The sequence below is a fragment of the Manacus candei genome, unplaced genomic scaffold, assembly GCF_025592945.1.
Source record: "Manacus candei isolate 608988 ecotype Guabito, Panama unplaced genomic scaffold, ASM2559294v1 h1tg000020l, whole genome shotgun sequence".
Classification (NCBI taxonomy): Eukaryota; Metazoa; Chordata; class Aves; order Passeriformes; family Pipridae; genus Manacus; species Manacus candei.
In genome coordinates this window covers 2,559,445-2,587,219 of record NW_026138068.1, presented here as the reverse complement: position 1 = coordinate 2,587,219, position 27,775 = coordinate 2,559,445, and the positions used below count along the sequence as shown (strand labels likewise).

The following is a 27,775-nucleotide window of genomic DNA, read 5'->3' as shown; positions in this document are numbered from 1 at the left end:
AACTGCACACTGGTTTAATTTTCCATCAAATTTTTTGAAAAGGAATTCCAAGATACAGTACAGCATCTTAGTGTTCTACACAAAGCAAGCCTTCAGCAAAAGGTCAGAGGATCTTAATGGTGTAAAAATATATCTTAAATAAAATAGTTTCTCTAGGAGAGCAAGCCGTGCTGTACATCTCTCGGTCCTTAGAGTCATTTACAGAAGGCAGAGGCCTGGTTGTACAATCCACACACGGAAAAGTGAGTGTACATTCATGCTACAAAGTTAGAAAAGGTCCAAATTCCAGGTGGTTGGGGCAGATCTCCAGACCCAAGCAGTGGATGCCATGACTGCACTAACACGTGCCCCAAATTTCCAGTGACGGTCCACTCTTCCAGTCCATCCAGTCAGGAAGTGGACTGTAATGACCCGCCTTTCCCAAGTCATTCCACTGATTGTAACTCATCCCTTTCAACTGGCCAAAAAAGGAACCACCTCCAGCAATAAAGGACTGGCTGTTTCATGGGTCTAGGCTGGAGCTGGTCAGCCAGCCAGCGTCCCAGACTAAGATCATGATTGTTCCAACGGACAGGGATCATCCTATGGGCTGGAAAGACAACTGTGGGACTCCCCTGCCATCTCTAACAACAGATCAGCCTTTAAACGCTCCCATTCTGAGCACAACAACCACCAGGACAGTCACTTCTCCAGCCAGGGGAAAACTGCCCACCCCAGAGCATCCAATCTGAGAATCTAAGTGAAAACCAACGAAAAACCAAAGCAAAAGAGGTTTGTCCACAAATTCCCCTTACAGGACCTGCCTACCTTTGGGGCAAGTGACATGGGAGTTGTGCCAGCTGAGATTTTGGACAGTGCCACGTTTTGGAGCAGGATCAGAGGAACTGGGAACAGCAGCTGCAGCTCACAGCAAGGGTCCAGTGGTGGGCAGCACATCCAGCTCTCCCACAGCTACAGGAATGTGGGAAGAGAGTCTGTAAAAGGCTGAGCTCATCCCTCTCCTCACCTGGTTTTGAGGGTAACAGCTCTGGAGCTCGTACCAGCATCCCCAGTGCAGCTCAGTGAGGACTGGAGGAGGACTGGAATGCTAGGAGCATGTTCCCATCTTCACAGATGACTCTATTTTATTTGTAGAAATACCTATAAAATAATATTAAATAGCGTCCAGAACACAAAACTTCCACCCTTTCTGCCCCAAATGCAGCACAGCAAGCACTGGCCTCTCAAAGGCCACCTGTAAAATGAAGAAAGAGATCATAGCAGAGTCCCTTAAAGCATTTAATTTCCCAGATCACGAGCCTTTAGGACTCACCTGGTTTCTTACACCACTAAGATGGTTTATTTTCCACACCTCACTCCTTTTTATTTCCAAACTACAGTTCTACTCCTGCACTAGCAGTTCTGCAGTGCCAGGACTGCACATACAAAAAGGAGATGTATATAGTCTAATTTACACTGTTTATTAAATAATTTCTTAATTGAGAATACTTTTAATCCAGGAGAAGAACTGGAGAAGCCTTACACACTGGGCTGAGCCTACTCTACAGCATCCCTGCAGGGAATGGGATGTTTGACATGGACACACCCTCCACCCCAAAACCTTCTCCAAGGAAGTCAAATGCATGACAGGAGGGGCTCTGAAAAGGTAGGAAGGCAAAATGGTCATCAAGATCTGCCTAAAAACAGCTAAATAGTGCAGTGAAATGCTTTTAAATACCACAGACACCTCCACTGACTGGCAGCCAGTTTTATGAGCAGCTCTGAAGACAATTTCTAGCTGAGCTTTAGTGGGCTGGGCGTTCCCAGCCGGAGTCCCGAGGTGAGCCAGGCCTGCGCCGGCACGGCCAGTTCCAGGGCGGGAGCAGAGCATTCCCAGGCTCATTTCCCCCTCTTGCCACGGCCTCTCCTGGAGGAAGGTTTGCCTGTGCCTGCCGTGGAGGAGCTGGCAGAAGATGCCACTGCGATGTTGATCTGTCCCTCCTGGATCTCCTGCCGGGTCTCGGCTGGGAGGTGGTTGATCTTCTGTTGTGTCTCCAGGTAGAACATGACATCCCGCAGCTGCTCCTGGATCTCAGAGATCTGCAGGTCCTTCTGCTCACAGGTCTCCTTTAACACTCTCTCCTCCTCCTTCAGTTTGTTCTGCAGCAAGGCCTGGTTTGCTCTCAAGCACTTGTTCAGCTCCTGCTCCTCCTTCAGCTCGTTGGAGAGCTTTGCCACTTTGTTGTTCAGCTGGGAACACCTTGCAGGGAGAAGCACAAGTCAGGACAGCAGCACTCCCAGGCCAAACCCCACTGCGGCCTTTGTACTGGGCAACTGCCCCCAGCCCCCCTGAGACCACCTGCAATTTGGTTTTCTGGCAAAGATGGGCAAGGGGAGGCAATGCAAGACTCTGACATGCCCCCAGGATTTTCTGTGCAGCACCAGTGTGTTACCTGTACATGGAACAGGATGCTGTGAGGCAGAATTCCTTCCTTAACTGCATAACTCAGGAGTTATCCCTTCTCTTGGGAGTCAGGCAATTCCACCTCATGACAAATGCCAACAGTGAGATGTTTGGGAGATGGGACTAACCTTGAGCACACACCTGCAGCTTTTGGAACAGGTCCCAAAAAGGGCACAGAGATTACACAGGACCCTGAGAGAGCTGAGGGCAGTCAGGGACCCCCAGACACTGGCTCCTCCACACTCCAAGCCCCTGAAGATGCCACTTCACTTGGAAGCGAGATGCTCCCAAAAGGATATCAGTAGCCTCGTGATTCACAGACTTCCTGCTCCCAACAACTCAGTGCTTTTACCCTGGAAGTTAACTGGCATCATACAGCAACCCCTTCCCACCCAGCAAGGTGAGCTGCACTGACCCACCTCCCTGGCCTGGGCTCCCTGCTCCAGCCAGGGCTGCTGGACAGGTTGGGAGGAACAGGGCACACAGTCCCACCCAGTCTGCTGGAGCACGTGGATCCCAGTCCCTGTGCTTAATGTCTTTCCCCTGGGCAATTCCCAAGATCTCCATTTTCCTCTGTGCTGGGTGGTGCCTCTGCTGAGCTGCCTCTCATCCCTTTGGATGCATCTGCCAATGGCAGGACAGGCTGGCATTTACCTCAGAGCAGGGGGAGAAATGATCCCTGGAGCAGGGAGAGGAAAGATCCCTGAGTGCTAAATATGCAGAGTGTGTAAAAGGAGCTGAGAACCCCAAAGCTGCTCACCAAAGAGGCACTTCCCCTTTGGGAACACCTACAGAAATGAGAGCTTTTTTTAAAGCAAGCCATGTTCTCAGTATTCCAGCTTAAACAGCTCAGAATTGCCCAGGAATAGCAGGATTCCTTTTTGGATGTCAGTGTGCAGCACTTTAATGGCTGCATGGAACTGAACCTGGCAGCGGTACCCACTTCCTCTCCACAGACTGCTTTTCTTTGAGCAAGTCATTGAGCCGCTGTTCCAGACTGTCACACTTCTCAATGGTCTCTTTAAATTTGGTCTTCATGTTGTTAATCTGTAAAAACAAACACAGGCATTTCAACCAGCTCAAAGTCCGCTGCACTTTCGTCAGGACACTCAGTTTTCTGGAGTGGTTTCCAGACTTCGGCCCGTTCCTCTCCCCAGGTAAGGGAAGCTCTGAGTCCAGGCTTTGTTCTGCTGGAGCCCCCCGTGTCACCCTCGTAGCACAGACAAGGAGCCACGTTGCCGTGGAAGCTGCTCACACAGAGCAGCAACTCGGGCTGAGAGCTGTGCCAGGATCACACAAAAGCTGCAGCAGATCCTTAACTTCTCCCTGCCTGCAGCAGTCATTCCTTCAGCCATTCTCTCCTGTTTCTGGCTCCAGCGGCAAACTCACATTTCCATTTCCACCTTAAGGTGTTACAAGGCTGGGTTTTTGCTCATTTTAAACCAAACCTCAAGGAAGTGTGGTCAAAGTGTGAAGATGAACAGGCTCCCCTGCTCAGCACTGACTCAGCAGTGCTGTCATAAGGCAGTGACCCACTGACACCAATATCTTACTCATGCAAAACACAAACACAAACACTCCTTCCTCGGCTTCCTCTTCCTCTGCTGCCCCACTCCAGGCACTGCTGTGGGAGAAAGCCAAGCTCTCCTTCTCCAGGTGCAGCACTGAGTGTGTCAAACACCCAGCATGAGACTTACAGGGGATTTAGAGTCAGGAATGCTTGACTCCCCCATATCAGTGTCTACAGCACGCTCTGGTGTAGTGGAGGCAGGAATTTAAAGGAAAAATGCTTTCCTGAAGGAGCAATGTGGACACATCTCAGTGTCAGCACACAGGGTGGATGCAGAGCAGGTTTTAAGCCTTCCAGCCCTAATCAGGGAATGTTTGTGCAGCTGATGGGTAATTTGGGGAAGTAGCCTGAGCACTGATAATGGAATACACTGCATGGTGGCACCAATCCAGACAAGACTTACACGGAGCAAGTGCCATGAATAACATTGTTGGGATCTTTAAATGTGAAAGCACATTTGGGGAATGGATCACAGTCATTTCACTTTGAATTTCTTCGTGGATCATGTTCCTTGGTCCTGTGCAAGATTATTTTTGATATATATTTTCCTTCTATAAGGTTCTCCTTGAGATTCCTGGGACTGTTCTTTAGGACAAGGTCAGTGACCACTATTTCAATGGTCACAATTTCTACGTTTATTTCACTGCAGGTACTAAATGGTTAATTAGAAGTCGTGTGGAAAGTTAAGTTAAGGACTCAGTTCTAAATCCTGAATCACTTTAAACCTACTTCAAAGGATCTATGTAGAGTGAAAAAGCAGTAAAATATCCTCCCTGGATTTTTGCCGGTGACATTTTGAAGCAGTCCTGCCTCCAGGATGCTTTATAGGAGGAGACTGAACTTTTCCCAAAGGGTGAGGAGGAGAGAGAGGGGATCAAAAAGAAAGGGCAAATCAATATGCATTTGGAGCAGAGAGACAGCTCCCACCTCCTGCAGCCGAGCAAATTAAAGTCATATTGTCTCTGCTACACCAACCTTCCCCGGAGAGCCGTGTCAGGGAGACGGATGGCACCGGCAGCCCGGGATCCTGCAGCACCACGGGCTGCCCTCCCCTCTGCTGCAGTTTCCCCAGCAGCACATTTAAATCACCCTTCAATCTCGGTGCAATCTACCTGCTTCTGCACCACTGAGCAGCAAATTGCTGGATGTGAGCAGCCAGAGAAGGGACAGACACATCCCGGAGCCAATTTTCCCAGCTGGGAGCGGAACAGGCTGCACGAGGCCACGTCACACACCACGGACCCACCAGCTCCTTCTCTCTCCCATTTCCCAGTGTCCAGGGCCCTGCACACTTGCCCAGGGCAGAGCTCACCTCTTCAGCCGTGTCCTTCTCTATCCGGACAATCTTGTTTTCCCAATAGATCCGCTGGGATTCCAGCTGGCTCGTCAGCAAATAGGAATACTACAAACACAGGAGAGACACAGAGTGGTCAGGGGGGCTGTGCTGATCAGGGAGCCCAGAGGGCTCCAAAATCCAAATCAATTGAATCAGATGAAACTGAGCAGAGAGAAGGTTCTGGACACACATCCCAACTGCACCTCCATCTGCCATGTTTCACCAGTTTGATTTCGCAATCAAATCACTTGGTTTTTGAAATCAAGGAAAGCCTTCAGAGCACAAGGATCAAGTGAAAGTTCTGCTGAGCTGAACCCAACAAGAACTTTTGAAAGAGGAGACAGCTTGTTTTCGTGGGAGTAGCAATCTCTACAAGAAAATGAAGCTTCACTCATCCCTGTCATGAGAGTCTGAGATCCCAAAGGCTGAGGGGCAGAGTTCCCATTCACAGCCCCAAATCCAAGGCAGAAGGGTCAATGCACATGCCCAGCTTCCCTTTAAGAAGGTCTCTGGGAAAGCACCCTCAGCTCTGTGTAACTATTCACAATTCTCTAAATGGATGGCCCATTCCAATGTCATTTGGCATCTGAATGAGGATAGATGCCTTCCATCCCATCTCTTCTCTGCTGGTTCTGCAAATGAGTTATGAGAAGGCTGGAAAACCTGATAATTTCTTATCATCAAGCTAATAAGCACCAAATTAGCCATTCACTGCAGAATTAAACATGCACAAAGCCTTGATCACTCTCAGTAATTTCTGAGTGCCAACATACACTGCCAAATTCATTCTCTCTCAAATATTTAGATCTCACAGGACAGAGAGATCTTACATGCTTTAAGCAACAACCTCCCAGAAGAAAGGGTTAAAATTAGCTGGTTTAGCATCTGAGTGTTAGTCAGAAAATTCACGGAAAAGCAACCAAATATTTATCTGAGCAATGAGCTGCTCAAGTCTGGTCCCTGTGGGCTGTTCCTCCTCACATCCCCTCGTGTCTAATGCGGCTGAAATGGTGCTGCAGCGTCTGCTCAGTGAAGCAGGGATTTCTCCTTTAGTTAGGAGAGAAGCTGGGCAACAGGTACTGAAAATAAATAAATCATTATCTGTTCGAGAGGAGGGAACAGAACATGGCTGGTGTCAGACAAGCCTGTCAGCTTTGCTGGCCAAGGATTCCCACAGCCTGGTTCAGTTTAGGAGCTAAGCTGCTCTTACTGACAGATCCTGGCTCTGAACCCTGGTCACGGATCCACTGGGAAGGGTCTGGAGGGTGACTCAGACCCATTTCTCCCTCCAGTGACCTGAGTGTTTGCAGCAGCACAACCAGCTCATCTTCAATCCAGTGACCACAGGACAACACTGCAGCTCACACGGCGCTGCATCGGCTCTGCAGAGCCAGGGAAGGTTTAAAAAAAAAAAAAAAAATAAAAAGGAAGAAAAAAAAAAGCAGTAAAGCCATTCCTGCTCCTGGCTGGAGATGATTCCCTACAGGCAGGGAGCAGGTCTGCTGTGTAAGCTGATGGGATTGAACCGTGGTCATGTCAGGGTTTGAAACACTTCCCCACACAGAGCCCAACATGTCAAAATATTTACCTCTAATTGTAAGGCATCAATTTTCTCCTCCTGGCACATGTCCCCCTCACACTCGTACTGAACGATCTTCCCGTCAGTTTTACTGGCCACCAGCCGATGGACGTAGTTGTCTGAGGAGAGAAAATCCAAGCACTTGGAGCTGAGGGGCACCCAGGCTGCCCCCAGTCCTGCAGAACAATTAACCCCCCAGGCTCTGCACCAGCACCTCGGGGAGGCACAGAGCCAACCTCACATGGCAGGTTCTTTAGCAGACTTCTCCCAGACACCTCACAGGGTATTTATTCCCACAGCCCATTCCCACACCTCGGGGAAAACGGATGGAAAGGGAGTGACAAATACATTCCAGTCATGTTCTCCCTCCTCCATCTGCTCCAGACCCACTAAAGCTGCTATAAGAGCAGAGATGGATGCTTCCAAAAGACAGGGATTAGTGCAGACACAAACTCCTTCATCTCCAGGCAAACTCTGCCTCAACTCCTCTTCCTAAGAGGTTCCAAGAGCTGTTCCCAAGCCAGGTGACCCTGCAGGAGGGACGGGGAGCTCTCACCTCCAGCGTAGTCCCAGACCCTGTGGTTGGTGAGCTGCATGGCGTAGGTGTGCTGGGTCTCCTCGAAGTGCTTGTAGGCGTGTCGGCTCACGTAGCGCCCGCAGCCGATGTGCCCACAGATCAGACAGATCCACAGGTTCTGCCAACACAGGGAAAGCTCTGTGGGTACAGCACTGTCACCTGGGGCACCTTGGGAAAGTGTGATCCCACCCCGCTGCCCTGCTGGTGCTGTGCAGTCCCTTCCTCAGGGAACCAGCAGGGTTTGCTTTCCCTTTCCTGCTCCTCTGGAAGGCCAAAGAGAAGGGGGTCCTTGCTCACTGGAGACAAGATTTTTTTCATGGGAGTAGCAATAAATCTCTACAAGAAAATGAAGCTTCACCCATCCCTGTTGTGAGAGTCTGAAAATACAAAGGCTGAGGGGGAAACTACCCATTCCCAGCCCAAAATCCAAGGCATTCCAATGGGCCACCCTGCAGGTGCTGGGCACGTTGGTAAATCACCACCTGGATGGAAGAGTGGCCTTGACTAAGGAACGAGGCACCTCAGCAGGCTCAGCAAGGCAAGCTCTGAAGGCACAGACCAGAAGGGCTCACCATGCTCAGGGTCACTTTAGCTCCCTGCTGTCACACCCATCACACATACTCTGATCAGTTGATGTGCTGATCTTTCTAAGAATCAGAATGATTTGTCCAAACAGGAAATCTGTGAGGTAACATCCCTTCCTAGCACTGATTCCAACTCAAAAGGAAAGCTGATAACCCCCTGATTGGTAAAATCAGCCACAGAATTACCCCCCAAAGCAGCCCAAGCAGCTGTGCAGTCAGATCTAGTCTAGATCTCACTCACCATCCACCCACCTACTTACTTCTTGAACTCCACACTCAAAGCACTTGTTCTCTTCCACAGGCTCTGGTGTCTGGCAGTACCTGCAGACAGGGCACCTGGGGGGCAATAAAGCACTGTGATGAGACACAGTTTGCTCCATCCTCATCTTCCAGTAATTAAACAGAGCCAGAGAGCTCCAGGGAATGCCTGGTGCAGCAGGATGCTCCCTGTATCCTCCATCTCAGTTCACATTTACCCACTCAAATTGACCTCCATTCCACACAAGGTCACTGCTATTAGGCTGCTGAGTGACAGAAGCACAAAGAACAGTTCTCCCAAAGCCATTTCACAGGTTCAGCTGGATCTGGCTTAGCTGAAGTCCAACCATAAAGAACATCTGCAAACACAAGCATGTTGTAGCTACACACCGCTGAGGAAGGGTGTTGTAGCTACACACTGCTGAGAACAGCCAAGCGACACTGCAAACACACCTTTGTGCTTAAACAACCCTGAGGAGATGCCTCAGTTCCATCCCAACCCAAGGGTTTTGGTCTTAGCGTTCCCAGGCAGAACACCCCATAACTGTACCTAAAGGTATCAGCAGCAGGCATTCCTTTTGGATCCACCAAAGATTCAAGAGGTCTCTCATCCCTTTTGGAAGTACCTCAGTGCTGCCAGAACACCCAAGAGCAGAAGGAGCCTGTCCAGACCCAGAGCACCAGCAGCTCAGCTCAGCTCAGCTCGGGGCAGCTGAGGCTACATCTGCTGCCAGGACTGTTTATGTATTTTTCATTAGCTGCTGGATAAGCCACAGAACTATTCCAGGGAGGAGACAACTGGATTGCAGTCAGCTTTCTGTACAAATTCAGGCATTTACAGCCTCTGTGGCGCCTGAGCAAGGACAGGGATTTTCCTTTATGGTTCTTCGAGATGGGGAGCGTAAGTTCTGCTTAAATTGTATATTACATGTTTAAGTGCTATTTTGGATCTTGCCCCTGCACTGGCTAAGCTCCATTGCTTCAAATTTAAACTGGTTTTTGATTTATGAGCAAAGCAGCCCATCAACTTGCACAGCTACACATCTGATCAATGACACTGGGGTTCTGGTGCTTTGGCTCACGAGTGATGGACAGAGAGCTAAAATCTTCCTCACACTCCATCAGAGAATCCAGCATCAGGGTCCCAGAGACAGAGCAGGTACAGGGAAGATGTGCAGCCTCCTGCTGCAGTAGCTGTGACTGCCTGATGTGCAGCAAACAGTGTCCAGAGGAATGCATAACATGTCCAACTCAGAGCAGCTGACTGGGTGCCAGTCGGGGGCTGAAATCCCCTCCCCAGGGATGGGAGGGCTGGTGGGAGCACAAACAGGGAAGGGTTAAGGCAGCAAGAGGAGCTGCTTTAAGGACAGACTCAGGTCTGACCCGCAGCACTGCCCAGTGCCATGGAGGGTCTCCACATGCAGGGCATGGGCCCCCATCCCTCATCCCACACCCACCTGGAACAACAGCCTGTGTGGAGCTTCCCCTGCCTGATTTACTGAGTGACCTTGTCATCATTCCTTCCTTCCCTGCCTTCCCCTTCCCAGTCCTGTCCCCCTGCACATCTGCTCTTGCCCACCTCCTCCTCCTCCCCTCCCAGCATCCAGGCAGGAGAGAAGCCTGCAGGGCCCCTCACCTCCAGGCAGGTGGGCAGATCCATCTTTTTTAGGGATAACCAAACTGACAAGGCTGAGTGAAGAGGGCTGTGTGTGCACTCAGTGCTGTTTACCCCAGCACTTTTATCCTGTATTTTGAAATAATCAGCATTACTCTACAACTCCCTCCCTGCCTCAGCAGTGAGGCCCCTGGGAATCATTGTTCAATTACTTTTGGCAAGGAGATTCCTCTCTGGGAGTCTCTTAATGGGAAAACAAGAGCATCAGGCCTTGCAGTAATTCCTGCCCCCACTGTGATAAGCACTGCCTTGTCAGCACAAACCCACCACACTCAGAGCAGGGTTTGGGTGTGGGAATGAAGCAAAGCCCCTTACGTGGTGTCCTCCCAGCGCTGCAGACACTGGCTGTGGAAGCTGTGGTTGCACAGCGTGGTCAGGATCCCGTTCACGGACTCGTCCATCCTCTCCAGGCACACGGTGCACTTGGGCAGCTCTGTGAGGTCCATCACGGGCAGGCTGGCCCCCTGCAAGGCAACAACAGACTGCTCAGCACCTGCCAAGCACCAGCAACTAAGCCCAGCTTCTCTCTTGCTGGCACCAGGGATCAGAAACACGACACACAGTGGGTGAAAATTTATTTGACGTAAAGTGATCCCCAACATTCAACAGCCCACAGCCGGGTTCCTCTGCACAGCATGGGCTCAGTGAAGGTGCTGCATGTGCCACCAGCCCCACTGTGCTCTGGGGGTTCACTAAATGAAAACACAAGGCAGGTTTAGGTCAGAGACAAGGCATAAAACCCACAGAGTCACCACAAAAACTGTCCCAAGGACACTGGAACGGGAAGCAGGGTTTGGGTTGATGCAGTTGAGCTGTTCTTGCAGTGTTCTGCCCAGTCCAAATCACCCTCTTAAAATCTTCTGAAGTGCAGGGAAAAAAACAGACCAAACTTACATCTTCTGATTTGAAGACTTCAGCCCTTTCCACGTACACCAGCTGGCAAACATCCTCCTCGATGGAGTTGAACTGGCGGCCGTTGCAGGCCATGTAGAAGCTGTCGGCATCAGCCTGGGCACAGAGCGGGGGAAACCAGTTAAAAAGGGAAAACTCACAGCTCACACAACCCAGGAAGAGGAGGAGGAACCTCCTGTATCCTCCTTTCTCCCCTCCCCCAGCCCTGTAACACCAGGGGAGGGATTTCAGCTCCAGGCACTGCATTTTGGCATCATCACTGGAAGACACAAAATGAAGTCCAGGGCAGTGACAGCTATGCTGATATTGGATCATTCAGCAGGAATGAGGGATTTCCCTTCAGCATCTGTTTTGCCCCTTGTCAGCAATTTCAAGGCATTTGTAAAGCAGATTTGGTCTCTGCAAAAATTTAAGAGGGACACGGTGCAGGGCAGTGATGACAGGGAAAGGAGCAACAGTTTAACTGTGGGAAAGAGTCCATTTCACCAGCCACAATCCAAGGCAAAAGAGGCAGAACCAAACCAAACCCTGTCAAATCCATCATCCCTTTTCACTCAGTAACTCCCCTAACCCTTTCTCAACACAGGATTGGAGGCAATGAGCTGAATGCCACATTCCCAAATTCCTGGTCATTCCAGCCAGCAGCATCAATGCCCTGGAGATTTGTTTTGTCACCTGCAGGCACAGCCATTAGGGGTCAACAGAGCTCCAAGGAATTTCCTCAGAAACAGGAATTTTAGGGTGAATTGAGCACAAGTTTAGGGATTTACAGCATTAGATATTTGCCTGTGTAATTTGGTAGAGCAAGAGACAAAAATAAACTTTGTAACTACTTCAATTAGCACAAAACTCACACAAATATTCCATGTGCACAAGGGGCATGGGAAGCATGTCAGGAAGCATCCACAGATGGGGGAAACATCTCTCAACCCCAAAATATGAAATTAGCATTTGGGAGAAGAGAATGTACAAGTGGAAGGGTCCACACAGGAACTGGAGGGGGGAATTTAAAGCCAGGATTCAGTTCAGGAGACCTGTAAGCAGCAAACAGTGTTATCTGGGTATCAAAGCACCCCTGGGGCTCTCAGTCTGGGAGTGACTGTCCTCTCCACACCAACAGTAGCTGTGAGACCACCCAGCTCCTCAGAAAAGCAGGAAAGGTCTTTCCTAAAACACAGGGAGCCCCAGTGGCTGGGTCCTTTCTGTTCAGCACAGCACAACACAGCACTCTGAATAAGTTGTGAGATAGCAGAGAACTCTGTGTCTGGACTATTTTTTATAAAATATCCTGCCAAGACAAAGCAAGAACTAAACCAAGAAAAATCACAGCTAGAACATGGCAGGTACTCTCCTCCAGGTGTGGGACTGACCTTAGCAGCCCCAGGAATTCTCAGGGAAGGGGGACAGGGCTGTTTCCCCAGGGGTGAGTGCAATCCTGACTGACATCTGGCCAGTGAAGCCACACAACCCCCCTGAGCAGCAACTGCAGTGACAGCACAGCCACCTCCCCAGCCAAGGGGCTCCCAGCTCTTACCTGTGAGCTGAACTTGATCAGCACCATGTACTGGTTTGGGGTGGAGTCTCTGATGATTTTCATGTGCTCAATCACCTCGTAGAAGGAGGCCACAAACTTCATGAGGTCGTGGCTGGTCATGGTGGCCGGGACGGTGAGGATGCAGAGCATGGCACTGCGCTGCACATCCTCCTTCAGGGAGGTCATCTTGCTGGGGACACAACAGGGACACCTCAGGGGGGGCAGGGCACAGCTGGACACACAGCTGGACACACCATTCCAACTGCTGCAGTCACTACAGGAGCTGTTATCAACCTTAACTCTCTTTTGTAAATGTTGAGAGGGGTTGTGGTGAACACCCAGTGCCCCCACGTGAAACAGGCACAGCCATCCTTCAGCCAAGGATTGAACTGGGCAGCTCCAACAGCAGTGGGATTGCCAGGAATGATTGGACATCTGTTTCTCTATAAAGGCAGCTGAAGTTGCCCAGCCCCAGATGCTGGGATCACTGTTCCTAGAACAAGTGAGCAATGTTTGTTACTATTTCCAGTGCCCATTTGGGGGCTCCTGGTGGCTTTCAGGAAGACCTGTAATGGGAGTTCTCACACAATTACAGGGGAATGGTGTGGAATTGTAACCCCTGAAGTACAGGATGAAACCTCCTGCTCCTCAGGCAGCTCCTCAGGCCTGTCACCAAGGCCCCAGAGATCATGATTAAACTGCTTTCAAATGTCATTTTTTTTTTGAATCTGTGCTTGTCTTATGCTCTTACAGTCCCCAGCACAGGCTCCCAGCACCCCCAATGTCACCCACAGCTCTGACAGGTCCACCAAGCTCCACCATTAACCTCAGTCACCCTGTGCCCTCCCAGGAGGAGTCACCCTTCCTGTTTATCCCTGTCAGGAGCCACAGCCTCGGGGTGACAGACTCACCCTTCCCAGGAATCCATCCTTACTTTGTTTTGTACAGGTGCATAATTCCATGGACGATTTCCACCGAAGGGTTCCCGCTGAAGAAGGAGATCTGGTCAGGGAGCTGCTTGGAGGGGGAGTCTGGAGCAGCCTCACGCTCCTTGCTCTGATCCTCCTGTTTGGTTTTGTCCTCAGCAGATGCAGCCTCTGAGGATTTCCTTCCTTCCATGGCAGCTTTTGCTTCATCTTTCACAAACCAAGAGTTTCCTGGTTACTGAGGTGCTGCTGTGCCCTGAGCACAGTCTGTGTTCACACAAATCACAGCCCTGGGGAGCAGCAGGACGAGATTCCCCTCATCCCTGCTGCCCCCCAGGACATTGCAGAGCTACAGACACCTCGTGGGAGCCCCAGAACTGAGCTGGAGGAGGTTTGTCCCGTGCCCAGTGACATCCCAACAGACACCAGTATGAGCACAAAGCAACTGGGGCAGGTTTGCTGAGCAGGGGAGGAGTGGGAGCTCCTGCTGTGCACCCTGGATGTGTGTCAGACTTGGTGTTTCCATCCTTAAATCCCTCCCTGACAGGGAAATTAAACATTTACAGAGCAAATGGTCTCATTGCTACGGACCAGTGATGCTGGGGAGTGAAACACAGGTCAGCTGTGGCACAGCCTGAAAGAAATTAAACCTCTGTGGAATGAGTCAGGGAATATCCTGAGCTGGAGGGGACCCACAGGGATCATCCAGTCCAACTTCTGGTTCTGCCCAGGACACCCCAACAATCCCACCCTGTCCCTCAGAGCGTTGTCCAAACACTCCTGGAGCTCTGGCAGCCTTGGGGCTGTGCCCACTGCCCTGGGGAGCCTGTTCAGTGCCAACCACCCTCTGGGGGAAGAACCTTTCCCTGAGATCCAACCTAAACCTCCCCTGACACAGCTCCAGCCCTTCCCTGGGTCCTGTTCCTGCTCACACCGAGCAGAGACGGGAGCTGTCCCTCCTGAGGAAGTTGTGGATCGGGATGAGCTCAGTGGGAAGTGTTTGCCTGGAACAACCAGCTCTGCCCCCGCACCCAACGCACATTCTTGAACTCCTCTGCTTGTTTTCCAAACTGCCGGGCCGGCTCCAGACCCGCAAACCCCGCAGCCCTCTCAACACCCGCCGGCCGGTGTCAGCAGCGGGGACAGCCCCGGGACAGCCCCAGCCCGCGCCCCTCGGTACCTGCGCGGGGCCGGATGGTCTCGATGATCACGTCGGTCATCTCCCGCCGCCCCAGGTGTTGGTGCAGGATGGCCGCGCGCTCCCCGGGGCCCTTCCCCTGCAGGCAGGCGGGCACGGCGGCGGGGGCCGCGCCGGTGCTCTCCGCTGCCATGTCCGGACCTGCGGGGACAAACCAGGCGTTGGGTTGGGCCGGCGGCGCGAAGCCCGGTAGCGGCGGCGCCCCGGGGGCCGCGGGCACGCACCGGCCGCGCTGTAGGCGAAGGCCTTGGGCAGCGGGGAGGCCCCGGCCAGCTCCAGGCGGATCACCACCAGGGACACGCTCATGGGCCCGGCACCGGCGCCGCCGCTTCCGCCTCCGCCGCGCCGCTCGCCGCGTGACGTCACCGCGCCGTGACGTCACGGCGGCGGGGCCGCGCCGGCACCGGCAGAGCGAGAGCGGGGGCTGAGCGGCCGCGGGGGGTCTCGCGAGAGGCGGGTATGTTCTCGCGAGACGGGGGAGCCCGAGGGGCGGCGGGGATGGGACTGGGGAAAATTCCGGGGAATTTGGGGTGGGAAGAGCTCCGGGAGCATCGAGGCCGACCTGGGACCCAGCACCATCTTGTCCCCAGAGCACTGAGTGCCACGTCCAGGCGTTCCTTGGACACCTCCAAGGGATGGGGACTCCACCACCTCCCTGGGCAGCCCCTTCCATGAGGAAATTCTACCTGATGTCCAATCTGGACCTCCTCTGGCACAGCTTGAGGCCGCTTCCTTTTGTCCTGTTCCCTGGGAGCCCCACCTGCTCCAATTGCTAATTAGCAATTAGTGTGCGTGATTAATGAATACCTCAGTGGCTGCCCAGGGTGGAGTCCCCAAGTCCCCATCCCTGGGAGTGTCCAAAACACGAGTGCAGGTGGCAATTTGCCATATGGATTAGTGGGACTGGTGGGGTTTGGTCAGAGATTGGACTTACTTTGGATGTCTCTTCCAGTCCTAAAGATTCCATGAATAAACATTCACCCCTCTAATTGTCTATTTGTGCCCTGTTCTCTCTCCTCTGACCAGGCCAGCTCTGAGTTTCCCTGGAGCCCCTTGTGTCTCAGGATGTTCCTGAGGAGCTCTGCCCATGCCCTGCTCCGTGTCGGGATCCAGCAGCTCCCGCGGGGGCTGATCCGGTGCCACGGGTCCAGGTGGAGCCATTACAGGGCCGTGATCTTTGAGGAGAGCGGGGTCCTGCTCCCAGACCCCCACAGCACAGCCACAGGTGTGTGCTCCCAGTCCTGAGCTCATGGGATGTCCTCAGTTAGGAGGGACCCCCAAGGATCATCCAGTCCATCCCCTGGTCCTGCCCAAGACACCCCAACAATCCCCCCCTGTCCCTGAGAGTGTTGTCCAAACACTCCTGGAGCTCTGGCAGACTTGGGGCTGTGACCATTCCCTGGGGAGCCTGTTCAGTGCTCAGCCACCCTCTGGGGGAAGAACCTTTTCCTGAAATCCAACCTGACCCTCCCCTGGTTCTCATGAGACACCCCAGATGATGAGGATGGGACCTGTTGTGCCATCACAAGTCGTTGAGGTGACAGTACCCAGCCTGAACCCACCTGGTAATGAAACTGTCCTGTAGTGCCACCAGCTGATACCACCCAAGGTTGGTGCAGTCCTTGGGCACCTTTAGGAACCCTCCAAAGATACCACACCAAACCAGGGATGAGGTGCTGCAGTTCTTGGAATGCCCAAACCCTTCCCTATGTGCTAGGTCCATCACCCCAGTCCAGCACATCCATCCTCATGGGCTATGGATCCACCTCAGAGGGTTCCAAGCTGATTTCCCAGTTCTGAAGATGCCATTACATGCTCTTCCCTGGCTTTTTCACTTCTCACCCTGTAGACTGGGAGGCCCAGAATTGTATTCCAGCTGGCACCATCCAGCAAGCCCTGCTGTCTGGAGGGGAGAACAGTCCCTCCCGGAGGTATTCCAGAGGAGAGCTGACAGCTGTGGAGTTCCTGCAGGAATTGGGACAGCAGTGCTTTGAGATTGTAAGCCAATCCCCCCTCCTCCTCTCCTTGTGCTTCCTGGCTGCATGGAAACAGAATGCTGTGGTGGTTCAGTGAGGAAGGAGGAGCTTGGAAGAGAAATCCTGTGCTGGAAAGGTCTGGATTTTCCAATCTAGGAAGCCTTGCTGTCTGAGCAGGGCAGATTTTGACTGCCACCATCACCCTGATACCTGAGCAGGGCAGGCAGATAAATTTCCTTTAATTTCCATCAGCTTCTTTCATAACTTTCTGATTTCAAGACACCTCTTGGATCAGCCCAGGTGAGAAATCAGAGTCAGAAAGCAGCTGGGAGGCTTTGGCTGTCAGTTCATACATGGACAGGAGGGATGGAGGCCATCCCTCCTGGATGGTCTCCAGGGAGGATTCTCAGATCAGTAGAAGCTCCTCCACCACAGCCCCAGGGACACAGAGCAAGAATCCTCTTGGAATAACGTCCTTTTGAAACAGCTCAGTGTAAACTGGAGGTTCCTCCCCAGTCACTGTTTGTCTCTACCCTGCCTTGATCCCATGGCAGGCACAGTCCCAGTGCATTTCTCTTTCCCAAAATCAGCCCTGTATCTCCTCTGCTGCCTCTGTAGAATCAGTAATGTGAGAACACTTGTTTATTTGGGCAAAGCCACGTAGCTGGGATATCCCCTGCCTGCCTCCTGCTGCCAGAGGAAGCAGGACAGCAAGATAAGGTGATCAGGCAGTCTACCCACCCAACCACTTTTATTTTCATCCCTGCTTAAAAACCATTTATGGCTAATTATCATTCCTGGGGTTTCTCTGGTTTCTTAGGCAGATGTCCATGTTCCAGTGGACTCTTTTCTCTGGGACTTAATCCGGGCTGAGATGATAAAACAGCTCCCCACAATGGCAGAAGCAGCTCAGTGTGTCCGAGCAGAAGGGCTTAAGACAGCTCTGCTCAGCAACAGCTCATCCCTGGGGAAGGGAGGGAGGTTCCTGGCCCTGGATCGACGGCACTTCGACGTGGTAAGGCTGGATGGATCCTGAATGTGGCTCTGCTGGATCCTAAATGTGGCTCTGCTCCTCAGTCTCAAACTGGAATTCTTTCCATGCAGGTACCAAGTGAGCAGCACCAGCAGCAGGTGTAGGCAGATAGAGAGCAGTGTAAGAGCCTGGGAAAACCTTTCCTGGCATCATTCACTGGAGGGACTGGGCCCTGGAGAGGGGCTGAGTGACTCTGGAAAATCAGTGCCCATACAACCACAGTCTCTGTAACAGGCACAGGCAGTGATTTCAATACAGGACTTGGAAGCTGGAACAGCATACAAAAATAAATGTTATTACCCAGTGCCCCTGCCTGCTTTAAACAAAAAAAACTTTGAAAGACTGAGGACTCTTCAAAGAATTGCAAAACATCCCCTACACTACAAAAAACCCCAGTACCCCAACATGCCAATCTGTGTGAGCTGAGGAGCAGGAAGAGACCCCTCTCCCAGCACAGACCCCTCTCCCAGCAGAGCCCTCCTTCCCAACACACCTCACCTTTGCAGAGATGACACAGAAGATTCTCTATGAACCTCAAGGCTGGTTCCAGTGGCATCATTTGCACACGAGGACTTGGCTCAGCATGACAGAAAATCTGCTTTTTTTGTGTGCCCCGCTCAAATCTTTGAATTTCAGAAGTTTAAAGCTTGTTTTATAACCTTGATTGAGACAACAAAATGTGCAAGGAAGAGTTATATTAATGCATTTAAAACCTGGGACTGTTTAAAGTCATCTTGTCAACATTATGCCATTATTGGCTCAGCTTTCTGTGTGTTCCTGGTGACACTGGTGCAGTGGGTGATGCTCTGGTGAGATATCTGTGTGATTGTCACCACAGGGTGTTTCAAAGCACTTCAATAACCTCTCCACATCACAGCCCATGTGTGTGTGGTGCTTTGGAACAGCAGGCAACAGCAATTAGTGGGGAAAAAAATAATTGAATGTGGATTTCCATTACTGTTGGCTTTATATCCATCCAGTGGATTAATATTTATTCCTGGAGTGTTATCAAAGCAGGGAGGAAACAGTGCTTGGATTGCTCATGGTCATGAGGGTTCAGAGACTTACTCAACACTTTTTTGATCTGGATTTGAGTGGATGGTTGTGGTCAGCACTTTAGCTGCTGTCAAGGTTGGTTTGGGGTGGTTGGTGGGTGCAGTGGTCAGGACACTTTTCCAGAGCTGGAAGGTGCTGCCATCCAAGGCTTCCTTGGACAGCATTGAGCAATTGGCCTGGGATACCCAGTGAGTCTCCCACATGGGGACATCTCATTGGATATCTTCCATCCAAGGACTGGCTGAGCCTGTTCAGCTGATTTGAGCTGAAGAGCCACAGCCAAGGCAGTTGGCACCCACACAGTCACTGGAATCACGTCCCATCCAGCTGCAGGCCCTCGTTCTGTGTCCTTTATCCCTCATGTTAATTAGACTGTCAGTCTCTTTCCCACCCACCCACCTCCATTTCCATTTCTCACCCTCCCATCTCCATTCCCAACACTGCACAGCTGTCTGTGGTCCCAGCAGGCTCATCCATAATCCATTTGGTGTTGCTGTAGGTGGTTGAATCCCATCAGGAAGGAATTCACTGGCCAGATCCCGGGATTTACAGGCTGTGCCTGGAGCGCTTGGGTGTCCAGCCCCAGGAATCCATTGTCCTCGACAGCAGCAGCCACAACCTGGAGGCAGCAGCCCAGCTTGGCATGAAAACAGTGAAGGTACAAAGCAACTCATCCAGGGCGGGATTTGGGGATGGATTTGGAATCCAGAAGCTGTTTGGCTTCAACGGCTCCATATTTTCAGTGGCAGTGCCTGACTCGTCTTGCCAAGCCTTTTGTTCCATCCTGTCCTTGTTCCTGCAGGATGTGGTGGGGTTAAAGTAGGGATTACTGGCAGAGTCTGCACTGCTCTGTTTCATTCCCAGCTCCAAACCCTACAGCCAGTGGAACTTTGGAGAAGTCGCTTCTTCTTTCTGTTCCTCAGTTCCCTATGGGAGAACCAGCCCCAACCCTATGGCTGAGCCAACCACATCCACCTGATGGGAGAAAATAAGCCCTATGTAATGAATTCCTGGAAGCTCTGAGGCCTCAGGGATGTGTCAGCTGGGACTGACAGGTTGCCCCCAGGCTTTGGAGACAGTGAGCACGAGGGGGGTTTACTTCGGTGGGGGGACCACTGGGGGAAGGACAAGAGTGGGACTGGTGGGAAGAGTGAACTCTGCTCCCCTGGACTGCACACAGGGAATTCCAGCTCTTATCCCAGGCTCACAGTGCCTATACCCCCATCACAGGTACATGTCCAAGACAGAGACCAAGGCAGGAAGCTCCATGTTGGCAGGGAATGATATGTGAATTCCTGTGTGTCAGTGAATCAGGGAATGACCCATGAATTGCTGTCAGTGGATCAGTGCCATTGGACTCACAGATAAATGCATCACAACTGTGCAGAGCTCTTTCTTTCCCAGGAAATTTTATCCTCCACCAGTGTTTCTCTCTCCCTCCTGCTTTCAGGTGGATGATCCGGAGGCAGCACTCAAAGAGCTGGAAACCCATCTGGGATTTCCTTTGCGAGGGTTTGTCCCCTATACTCGCTCAGTGGGACCAGGCATGGAAATCCCAAAGGATCAACTGCAAAAGTACCTTGAAAATGTTCTGGGCGCCCACCCAACAGGTATCACAGTGGGTTTGGCCCTTCAGTTGGAAAGCCTGGATATTCTGGAGCCATTGGCTTTTTCCATCATACGACAGATGGACTGAAAAGTAATATTAATGAAAGGCTCCTAATCTTCAAACAGTACAGGCATCCAGCTTTCAGTGATCCATCACTGTTTCCCAGAAATGGGAAACAGCATTTTAGGATGTCCTTATTTGGAGGGGGGGGGGTTTGAGCACAAGTTGCCAAAGAGATGCCAAGAATATTCTTGTCCTGTAAGCCATTTATGAGCTACTCCCAGGGGTTTGGGACACAGAGTGGGATCTCAGACCCAGGTACAGGGGCTGTAAAACCTGGAGAAGTGCTGACCCTCTGCTCCCAACTCTCAGGCCCTCTGGAGTTACGGCAGTTTGACCACGGAGAGTCCGCCCGGAGCTTTTTGGTCAAGTTTGGGGATCGTTTGCTGGTGCTGAAGAAGGAGAAGGAGCCTCCTGACAGCCCCAGTCCCTCAAGCTCTGCTGTCCCAAGGGAATACAGGTGAGAGGCAGCCATGCCTCACATGGGAGGGGTCCTGCTGCAAGGTGTGCTCAGCAACAGAGCTGCAGGACTTTTAGGGGGGATCATTTGTGATCTCCCCTTGTTTTTCAGAGTGTTGGACAGATCCCAGGACTGTGGGCCATATGAAGGCTTGGGTGCTCTTCTTTCACCCACCCCAACCGTGTTATTGTAGTGTATTTAACACTGAGCATAGGACTCTGATGTGTGTGTGCCTACAAGGATGTGTTCCAGTATTGATTCCCTCCTGCCTCCCTGTGCTGACCCAGCTCTCTGACTCACCTGGCAGGCTCCTGAAGGCTCTCTCTGAGGCTGGTGTTCCTGTTCCCACTGTACTTGCTCTCTGCGAGGACAGCAGGTAATCCTGGCCCTGGGATCATGTTCCTGATCCCAGCTTTTGCTCTGTGCTTGACAACTGCACCCAAATTCCCCCAAACATGAGGAGAGGAGAGAAGGAGCCAGAGCTCACAGAGTGCATTGGTGTAGTTAACATTTGCCATGTCTGGGGCTGGAGGAGCCTCTAGAGGTTCAAAGGACAGAAACACTTTTATTTGGCTTGGTTTAGGTGTGTCCTGTTTTAGCAATTAATCAAAATGCTCCCTCTGAGAAGCAGTTATAAAACAATGTTGTAGGGCTTCCTGCTGACTCAGTGTGCTCAGGTTTGCAATGAAGAGGGGTTTTTTCAAACTGCCAGACCTCAGACAGCCATGACAGCAGCAAATCTGTGACCAGGACACCCCTCATAGCCTGCAGGCAGCTCAGATCTCTGCTGGCTGCAGGAGCAGTCTCTGCACTGCAGTTAAATGTGTGTCCAGCACTCCTGGTGTTTATGCGCAGCCTGACAGCCCAGCTCCACACCCACTGCAGGGAGGCAGGGAAAGGGCTGCTGCTGGAGCCTCTAAGCTCAGCTTCCAGGGGCTGGAGGGACCAGGGCTGATCATGGCACAGCCCTGTGCCACCACACACCAGCCTGGGTGGGGCTCAGGTGAGTGCTCAGGTGCTGCTGAGGCTGCTCTTCCCCTGTCCATGTTCAGGGGGCGGGTGAGCTTTGAGGGGTGGCAGTAGCAGGATGAACTCAGTCCCATCAGTCCCCCCCTTGCTTCCCCAGCACCCTTGGCTCACCTTTCTACGTGATGGAGCTCTGCCCTGGCCGTGTCCACCGCGACGTGTCCCTGCCGGCGCTGCCACCCCACCAGCGCCAGGCCCGGTACCGCGCCATGAGCCACGTCCTCGCCAGGATCCACGGCGTGGATCTCAGGGCAGCCGGGCTGCAGGACCTCGGGGAGCATGGTGAGAGGAGGCCAGGGATCCTCCATCTCCTCCTGTGTGTCAGCATTTCAAGGGATAGGCTGGATGGGCAGTGGGGAAAGGAAGATGGGCAGCCCAGTGTCTGCATCTCCAGGTGTGGTGGGAGGGTTTGGAGAGCTGTTTAGATCCTCCAGTCGGTGTTTCCTGTGAGGGGTTCCCAGAGCTTCCTGCCATGAACACAAGCTGCACTATGGAGTAACTTATCTGTGGGAGGAACTTGTTTGCTGCCATCTCTGACCAAACCTCCTCAGCTCCTCCAGTGCCTCTGCAGAGCCAGCTCAGCTTCCTGGATCTGGTGGAAATCAGATTTGTCCAGGATCAGATTATTTCCACCAGAATATTAAATCCAGTGCCCAATTAACAATGTACAAGACCCCTGGAAATTGCAGTTAAACTCAGAGTGTTGGACTGAGTCCTGCTTGGCTGTTGGACTTTTTCTGCATCCCTTTTGAAGCCTCTTTGTGCCAGTCCCTTTTCCCTGTTCCAGGTAATTACATTCAGCGGCAAGTTGAGACCTGGACAAAGCAGTACCGAGCTGTGGAAACTCACATTATCCCAGCGATGGAGAGACTCATCCAGTGGCTGCCTCTGCATTTTCCAGAGTCTCAGAAGACGACACTGGTACATGGTGATTTCAGGTACTGCCCTGGAGCACATCCCAGGCAGGAGAGAGGGACAGGGAGTGTAAAGTGACACACAAACAGCTTCAGAGCAGTCCAAAAGCTGGGCTTGGGTCAGGTTCAGCATCCCCCAGGGAATGAGATTGAGAGTTTCTTCACCCAACTGCTGCAAACACTGGTGTAACACTGGAGGATCATCAGCTGTTTCTGCAATACCCAGAAATCAGCCCTGGTGCTTCTTGCTAATGGCATTCGGTGCTGAAAGAGTTTGGGTGGCAAATCCTGCCAGTGCTGCAGGTGCAGTCATGGAGTGGGGTGGCTGGGACAGAGGGGAGGGATGCTGAGTGATGCCTCTGTGCTGCCAGCCCCTGGCTGGGTCCTGCCAGCGCTGTAGGGCTGCAATGGAGGCATGTGCCAGGTCTGGCCCAAGGCTCCTTCCCTCAAGGCTGCAGGAGCTCTCTGCCCCTGGAAGGGTGGCTGCCCACCATGGCTGCTCCCTAGGGAAGTCCTGCCCTCTCCTGGGGCTCAGACTGGTGAGGGCTGTGCAGAATCTACAGCCCATGGCAGAGCAGGGTCTGCAGTGGCTGTGTGCCTTTAAAGTAACCAGAGCATCCCCTGGACAGTAACTTGTGTGCTTCAGTTTATGATTAGCCTGTCCTGTAACATCTGCTGATGATCTGAGGCTCTGACTAACTTGGTTTCATTCTCCAAAGCACAGTTCATTTCATCATTAACCAGGGAGTTCACTACTGAGTAACCTCCGTCCTCTGCTTGTAGAAATTTAATGTTCCACTTGTGCAGCCTCCCAAAGGACTTGGCAATTTTTGAAGAGAGTGAAGAGCACTGGAAAACACCTACTGCTGCTGAGCATTGGGATTTTTTTCCCCCTCTGGAGACTTTTCTGATCTCTTTTTCCCTCTGATACAGGATGGACCACCTGGTCTTTCATCCAGACAGGCCAGAAGTCCTTGCTGTCCTTGGCTGGAAGTTTGCAGCTCTAGGAGATCCCTTCTCTGATTTGGCGAATAGCTGCATGGCCTATTTCCTGCCACCTCACTTTAGTGCTCGGAGAGGTACAGAGAGGGGCAAAGCCAGTGTGATACAGAGAGAGGAACAGAGCTCAGAACAGATTAGCTGTGCCCCAGGAGCTCAGCTGGCACCTGGGCTCACTGCAAAGGGCTCTGGGTTTGCACTGCTTGCCCTCTCACTTCAGCTCTGAAGCTGGGCAACATTTTTTGGGCGGGAAAGCTGCGAACCACACCAGGAACAGTTTGTCCACAATTATACACTTGTTAAAAGGAGTAATGTAGGGTTAAACTGAGAGGAAAATTCTTCCATCATTGAGGAGGAATCTCTGTCAGTCACAGCTTTCACAGTCTCACCCTCACCTAGAGAACTGCCCGGTGTGCACTTCACCTGCACGGGCTGGTGTGCAACCCCAGAGTTCTGTATGGAGCCAGCCCCAGGGCAGGTCCTGGATGGGTGCAGGTGCCTCCATGGAAGCTGCCTGGCTCTGCCACAGGTCTCATGGCATCCCTAGGGAGCTGTGAGCTCCTCACTGTCAGCTGACTCACTGTCACCCCTTCACACCTTCCAGGCTTGAGGAAGTGTGATTTGAGGCAGCTGGGAGTTCCCACGGCAGAGGAGTATTCCCAGATGTACTGCGGCCACATGGGAGTGGAGCTCCCGGAGAACTGGAATTTCTACATGGCCTTTGCCTTTTTCCGCCTGGCCGTGGCGCTGCAGGGGCGGCACCAGCGTTGTGCGGCAGGTGAGGAGCCCAGCCAGGGCAGCTCTGCCCTGCACAGGGCACAGACACAGCACAGCTCTGGGGAGAGCTCCCTCTCTGAGCCAGGGTTTGGGCACTCCGGGCTGGGAATCCCTAGAACTCTGAAATTCCAAGTGCTACAGCAAAGTGTGGCATGTCTGGCACTCTTGTGCTTCCAGCACAGAGCTCCTGTGGGAAATGAGGGCTCAGAATGAAAGATCTTGTTTCTCTGATGAGCGGCCGGGAAGCAGCCATCCAGTGATGTGTGTTCCAGAGGGATGGGAATAGTGTCCTGCAAAGCATAGGGCTGCCTCCCTGCTCCAGCACAGTCTGCTCCTGTTTGTGTGGATCAGAGGTTGCTGTGAGGTCTCCTCTTTCACAGTTGAGAGCCCAGAGCCGCGTCCTACAGGTGGAGCTCTCAGACCTTCAAACTCAGCACCAGCCTCCTCCAAGGGCTGGGGAACAGGGAGGTGGTGGAAACTCTCGGTGCTGTTCATCTGCACACATCAGTTCTGGCCTTGGAGCCCTTAGCAGAGAAAAACGGGATGTTATTTTCACATCCCTTTGAGAGGGTGTTGTGGGCTGGCCCAGACGAGGGCACATGGTGCTGTTTGGGATGTGACTACATAAGAAATGGCTCTTTGAAACAAGTCCTGCTCTCTTGTCCCCAGGCAGCCCAGCCCCAGGTGACAGCAGCCCTCAGGATGCAGAGTTTGTGGCTGAGCTGGCTTGGGAGTTTGCCATAAAGGAAGGATTCCGTGTGTTTGAGAGCCTCCCCCCAACAAAGCTGCTCGCACGACATTCCAGCACCTGGGCCGGGCGAGGGCCATTTCCCAGCAGGAGTTACAGCACCTGGGCACGTCCTGTGCCCAAGGTTCCCCTGGTCATTCCTCCCATCAGCCTGTTGGGGATGGCCCAGGATCTTCACTGCAAGCTGGAAAATACAGTGGGGCTTTCTGAGTTCCCAGCCCAGATGGACTCCACTCCCAGATGGACTCTGCTGTGCCAGAACTGCAGGTGAGATCTTCCCCCCTGGAGCTGCTCTGCTGCACCTGCCCCAGGGTGGGGATCGTGGCCTCTGCCCTTGCTCTCCTGATCACATCAGACACTTGGCACTCACAGAATCCAGTGGCTTGGAGGAAGGGGGCTGGGTTCCCATGGCTGTAACAGAGTTCATATCCTGGGAAACAGTGATTTCAGAAGCTGGAACTCCCTTCCAACAGGAGCAGATTAATGCCAGCCCAGCTGTAATTACTGGTGCTGCTCCACCAAGTCCTGCCATCAGTGCTGATGGTGTGTCCAGAGCTTGGCTGGGCTTGGGCTTTCCAACCTGCCAGTCCAGGGAGGAGATGGCTGCTCATTCCCTGTCCCTGATCAGGGAGGCCTCACTGCTGACTCTCTGTGGGAAAGAGTGAGCTAATTCCCTGCATAGTGTCCCTCTGGTGCTTCCTTGAGAGGTCCCTCAGAAGGCCAGGGAGCTGCTTGTACCTCCACAACTCTCATTCAGTGTGAATGAAAGCAAACATCCCCACCCTTGGGCTGCCACTGAGATTATACTCTAAACTATTCTAGTGGCTTTATCAAATTCTAGTGGGTTACTTAACTGCCTTTTAGCTGCCAAAAACATATCCCATCTGTTGTTCTGCCCTTCCAAAGCATTTCCTTGTGCTCTGGCAGAAACCAGCAAACCCCAGTGTTTCAGGATGCTTAGCAGCTGATCTGCTGGGAAGGTGAGAAGGGCAGGGAAGCAGCAGTTCTGGAGAATTTGGGAGTGCCGGGATGAGCAGATCTCCTCACCTTTCTTAGAAATACTCATTTTTGCCAAACATCAGAACAGTCACACTCTCTCTACTCCATGCCTGGGGCTTGTGGAGACACTGCTCCTTGTGTCCACGGAGCCCCCTCATCCCTGCCATCTCCCCATCCATCCCACTGCTCTTTCCCTTGGCATCATCCCTGCACTGCCAACCTTTGCTGTGGAAGTCTGTTGTGAAAGTCAGGGGAGGAGTCTTGCTGCCTGCAGCAGAAAGATAATGCAGAGAAGGGTTAAACAGCCAAATATTCCTGGCCTGGAATTGCCACAGTGCTCCTGGGCTGGGCAAGGGCCAAGGGCACAGACAAGGCTGCTCTGTGCCAGCTGGCACTGCTGGGACAGGTTTATTCCTGGGAGTTTTCAGCCCTTGGCTGAGGCACTCCTGGCTGAACAGGGCAGGATCTCAGCTGATCCTGCCCCATCCCACACCAGGAGCCAGCAGACCTTGCCTGCTGGTCCCAAAGGTTGCCTGTCCCCACAGTTCTCCAGGGAGATCCTGTCCAGAGGAGTTCAGTTTCTCCCTCAGACTGGCTATCAGAGGGACATCAGGGTCACCAGACCACCTAATGTGTCTTAATAATAATAATAATAATAATACTCTTCCCCCAGGCAGAGCGTGCCAGGACCAAAGCAGAGGCTCTGGTGGCTGTACAGGCCGTGGATCAGGGCAGCCAGGTGAGCAGACACCTAATGCTTGAGCCTTCCCTGACTCAAAAAAACAACATAGGGACCCCCCCTCCCTCCTAGGGCCTCCTCCACCCCACTGCAGCATGGGGCCTGTGAGCATGAGGGGTGATTTGTCCTATGGGGCTCCCAGGAGGATGTTTCCCCAGCACTGTGTTCCCAGGGCACTCCCTGCCATCCTGCCCTGGTCCTGCAGCCCTTTCTGTGCCCAACTGGGCTCTGATCTCACTCTCCCACAGGTCTCTGGAGCAGAACATCTCCACAGTGCAGATCCCAGCCTGGTGCTTCCCTTGGACCTGAGCTCCACATCTGGCTGAGGGTCCCGTGAGGGTCACAGTCCTTTGGAGCCTCGGATGGAAAACTAAACCATCCACTCTGGCACAGGAGAGGCCCTTGTGCTAAGGGCAGCCTGTGAGCTTCCCAATTCCAGTGCTGTTTGTTGTTATCTGTGCTCAGTGTCTTTATTGCCCAGCTCAATATGGGACAAAATCATCCTTGGACCATGAGGCTCCAGAGAGTCAGTCCCACAGCAGGGAGAGTTGGTCAGGAATGACCTCAAGGACTCTGGATTCGGGGGAGACTTTGGAGCTGAGACAGTGCCTGGCCCCTGGAACTGGAGGACTCCATTGTCCCGTGACTGCAGTGGGTCTCTCTGGGTCTCTTCAGGGATCATGGAAGATGCAGTCTGGATCAATGGGAGATTTCAGTACTTCAGGGAGGTCAGAGCAAGGGGAGAACTGTGGGAACAATCATGGTAATTCCAGGTTCTTTATGTGTG

At 52.5% G+C, this 27,775-nt stretch overlaps 2 protein-coding genes and 1 long non-coding RNA gene across 4 annotated transcripts; 1 reads left to right on the top strand and 2 right to left on the bottom strand.

Annotated features, from left to right (window-relative positions):
• On the bottom strand, nucleotides 1-14,983 carry BRAP (BRCA1 associated protein). Of its 2 annotated transcripts, XM_051785727.1 has the most exons (12): nucleotides 14,817-14,983; nucleotides 14,575-14,733; nucleotides 13,403-13,604; nucleotides 12,469-12,658; nucleotides 10,917-11,030; nucleotides 10,338-10,486; nucleotides 8,350-8,425; nucleotides 7,485-7,623; nucleotides 6,938-7,047; nucleotides 5,326-5,415; nucleotides 3,387-3,490; nucleotides 1-2,239 (listed from the first exon to the last, which is right to left on the bottom strand). In XM_051785727.1, exons 1-12 carry the CDS (start codon nucleotides 14,896-14,898, stop codon nucleotides 1,879-1,881), a joined length of 1,776 nt encoding a protein of 591 aa, XP_051641687.1. In that variant the 5' UTR covers nucleotides 14,899-14,983; the 3' UTR covers nucleotides 1-1,878. The 2 variants fall into 2 exon arrangements, with proteins under 2 accessions (XP_051641687.1, XP_051641688.1); XM_051785728.1 differs by lacking the exon at nucleotides 14,817-14,983 and having other exon boundaries at nucleotides 13,403-13,684; nucleotides 14,575-14,680.
• ACAD10 (acyl-CoA dehydrogenase family member 10) lies at nucleotides 13,928-27,503 on the top strand. The gene is made up of 15 exons (XM_051785720.1): nucleotides 13,928-14,570; nucleotides 15,619-15,817; nucleotides 16,442-16,590; nucleotides 17,389-17,583; nucleotides 19,157-19,315; nucleotides 20,108-20,267; nucleotides 20,639-20,786; nucleotides 21,094-21,162; nucleotides 21,913-22,094; nucleotides 22,600-22,750; nucleotides 23,660-23,805; nucleotides 24,330-24,503; nucleotides 25,172-25,517; nucleotides 26,923-26,988; nucleotides 27,237-27,503. The coding sequence occupies exons 2-15, from the start codon at nucleotides 15,658-15,660 to the stop codon at nucleotides 27,295-27,297; spliced, it is 2,166 nt and encodes a 721-aa protein (XP_051641680.1). The 5' UTR covers nucleotides 13,928-14,570; nucleotides 15,619-15,657; the 3' UTR covers nucleotides 27,298-27,503.
• Nucleotides 17,591-22,030, bottom strand: LOC127470329 (uncharacterized). The gene is made up of 3 exons (XR_007904266.1): nucleotides 21,927-22,030; nucleotides 21,087-21,324; nucleotides 17,591-18,260 (listed from the first exon to the last, which is right to left on the bottom strand). It is a non-coding gene; the product is annotated as an uncharacterized LOC127470329 (long non-coding RNA).
• Nucleotides 27,504-27,775: the final 272 nt, after the last annotated feature.

Coding starts and splice junctions, on each gene's coding strand:
- BRAP (XM_051785727.1), bottom strand. CDS start 14,898: ATGAGCGTGTCCCTGGTGGTGATCCGCCTGGAGCTGGCCGGGGCCTCC. Junction 13,605..14,574: donor GACCATCCGGCCCCGCGCAG/GTACCGAGGGGC, acceptor GGTTTGTGAAAG/ATGAAGCAAAAGCTGCCATG. Junction 11,031..12,468: donor TGATCAAGTTCAGCTCACAG/GTAAGAGCTGGG, acceptor CTCTGTGCCCAG/GCTGATGCCGACAGCTTCTA.
- ACAD10 (XM_051785720.1), top strand. CDS start 15,658: ATGTTCCTGAGGAGCTCTGCCCATGCCCTGCTCCGTGTCGGGATCCAG. Junction 16,591..17,388: donor GACAGCAGTGCTTTGAGATT/GTAAGCCAATCC, acceptor CTGGTTTCTTAG/GCAGATGTCCATGTTCCAGT. Junction 26,989..27,236: donor CCGTGGATCAGGGCAGCCAG/GTGAGCAGACAC, acceptor ACTCTCCCACAG/GTCTCTGGAGCAGAACATCT.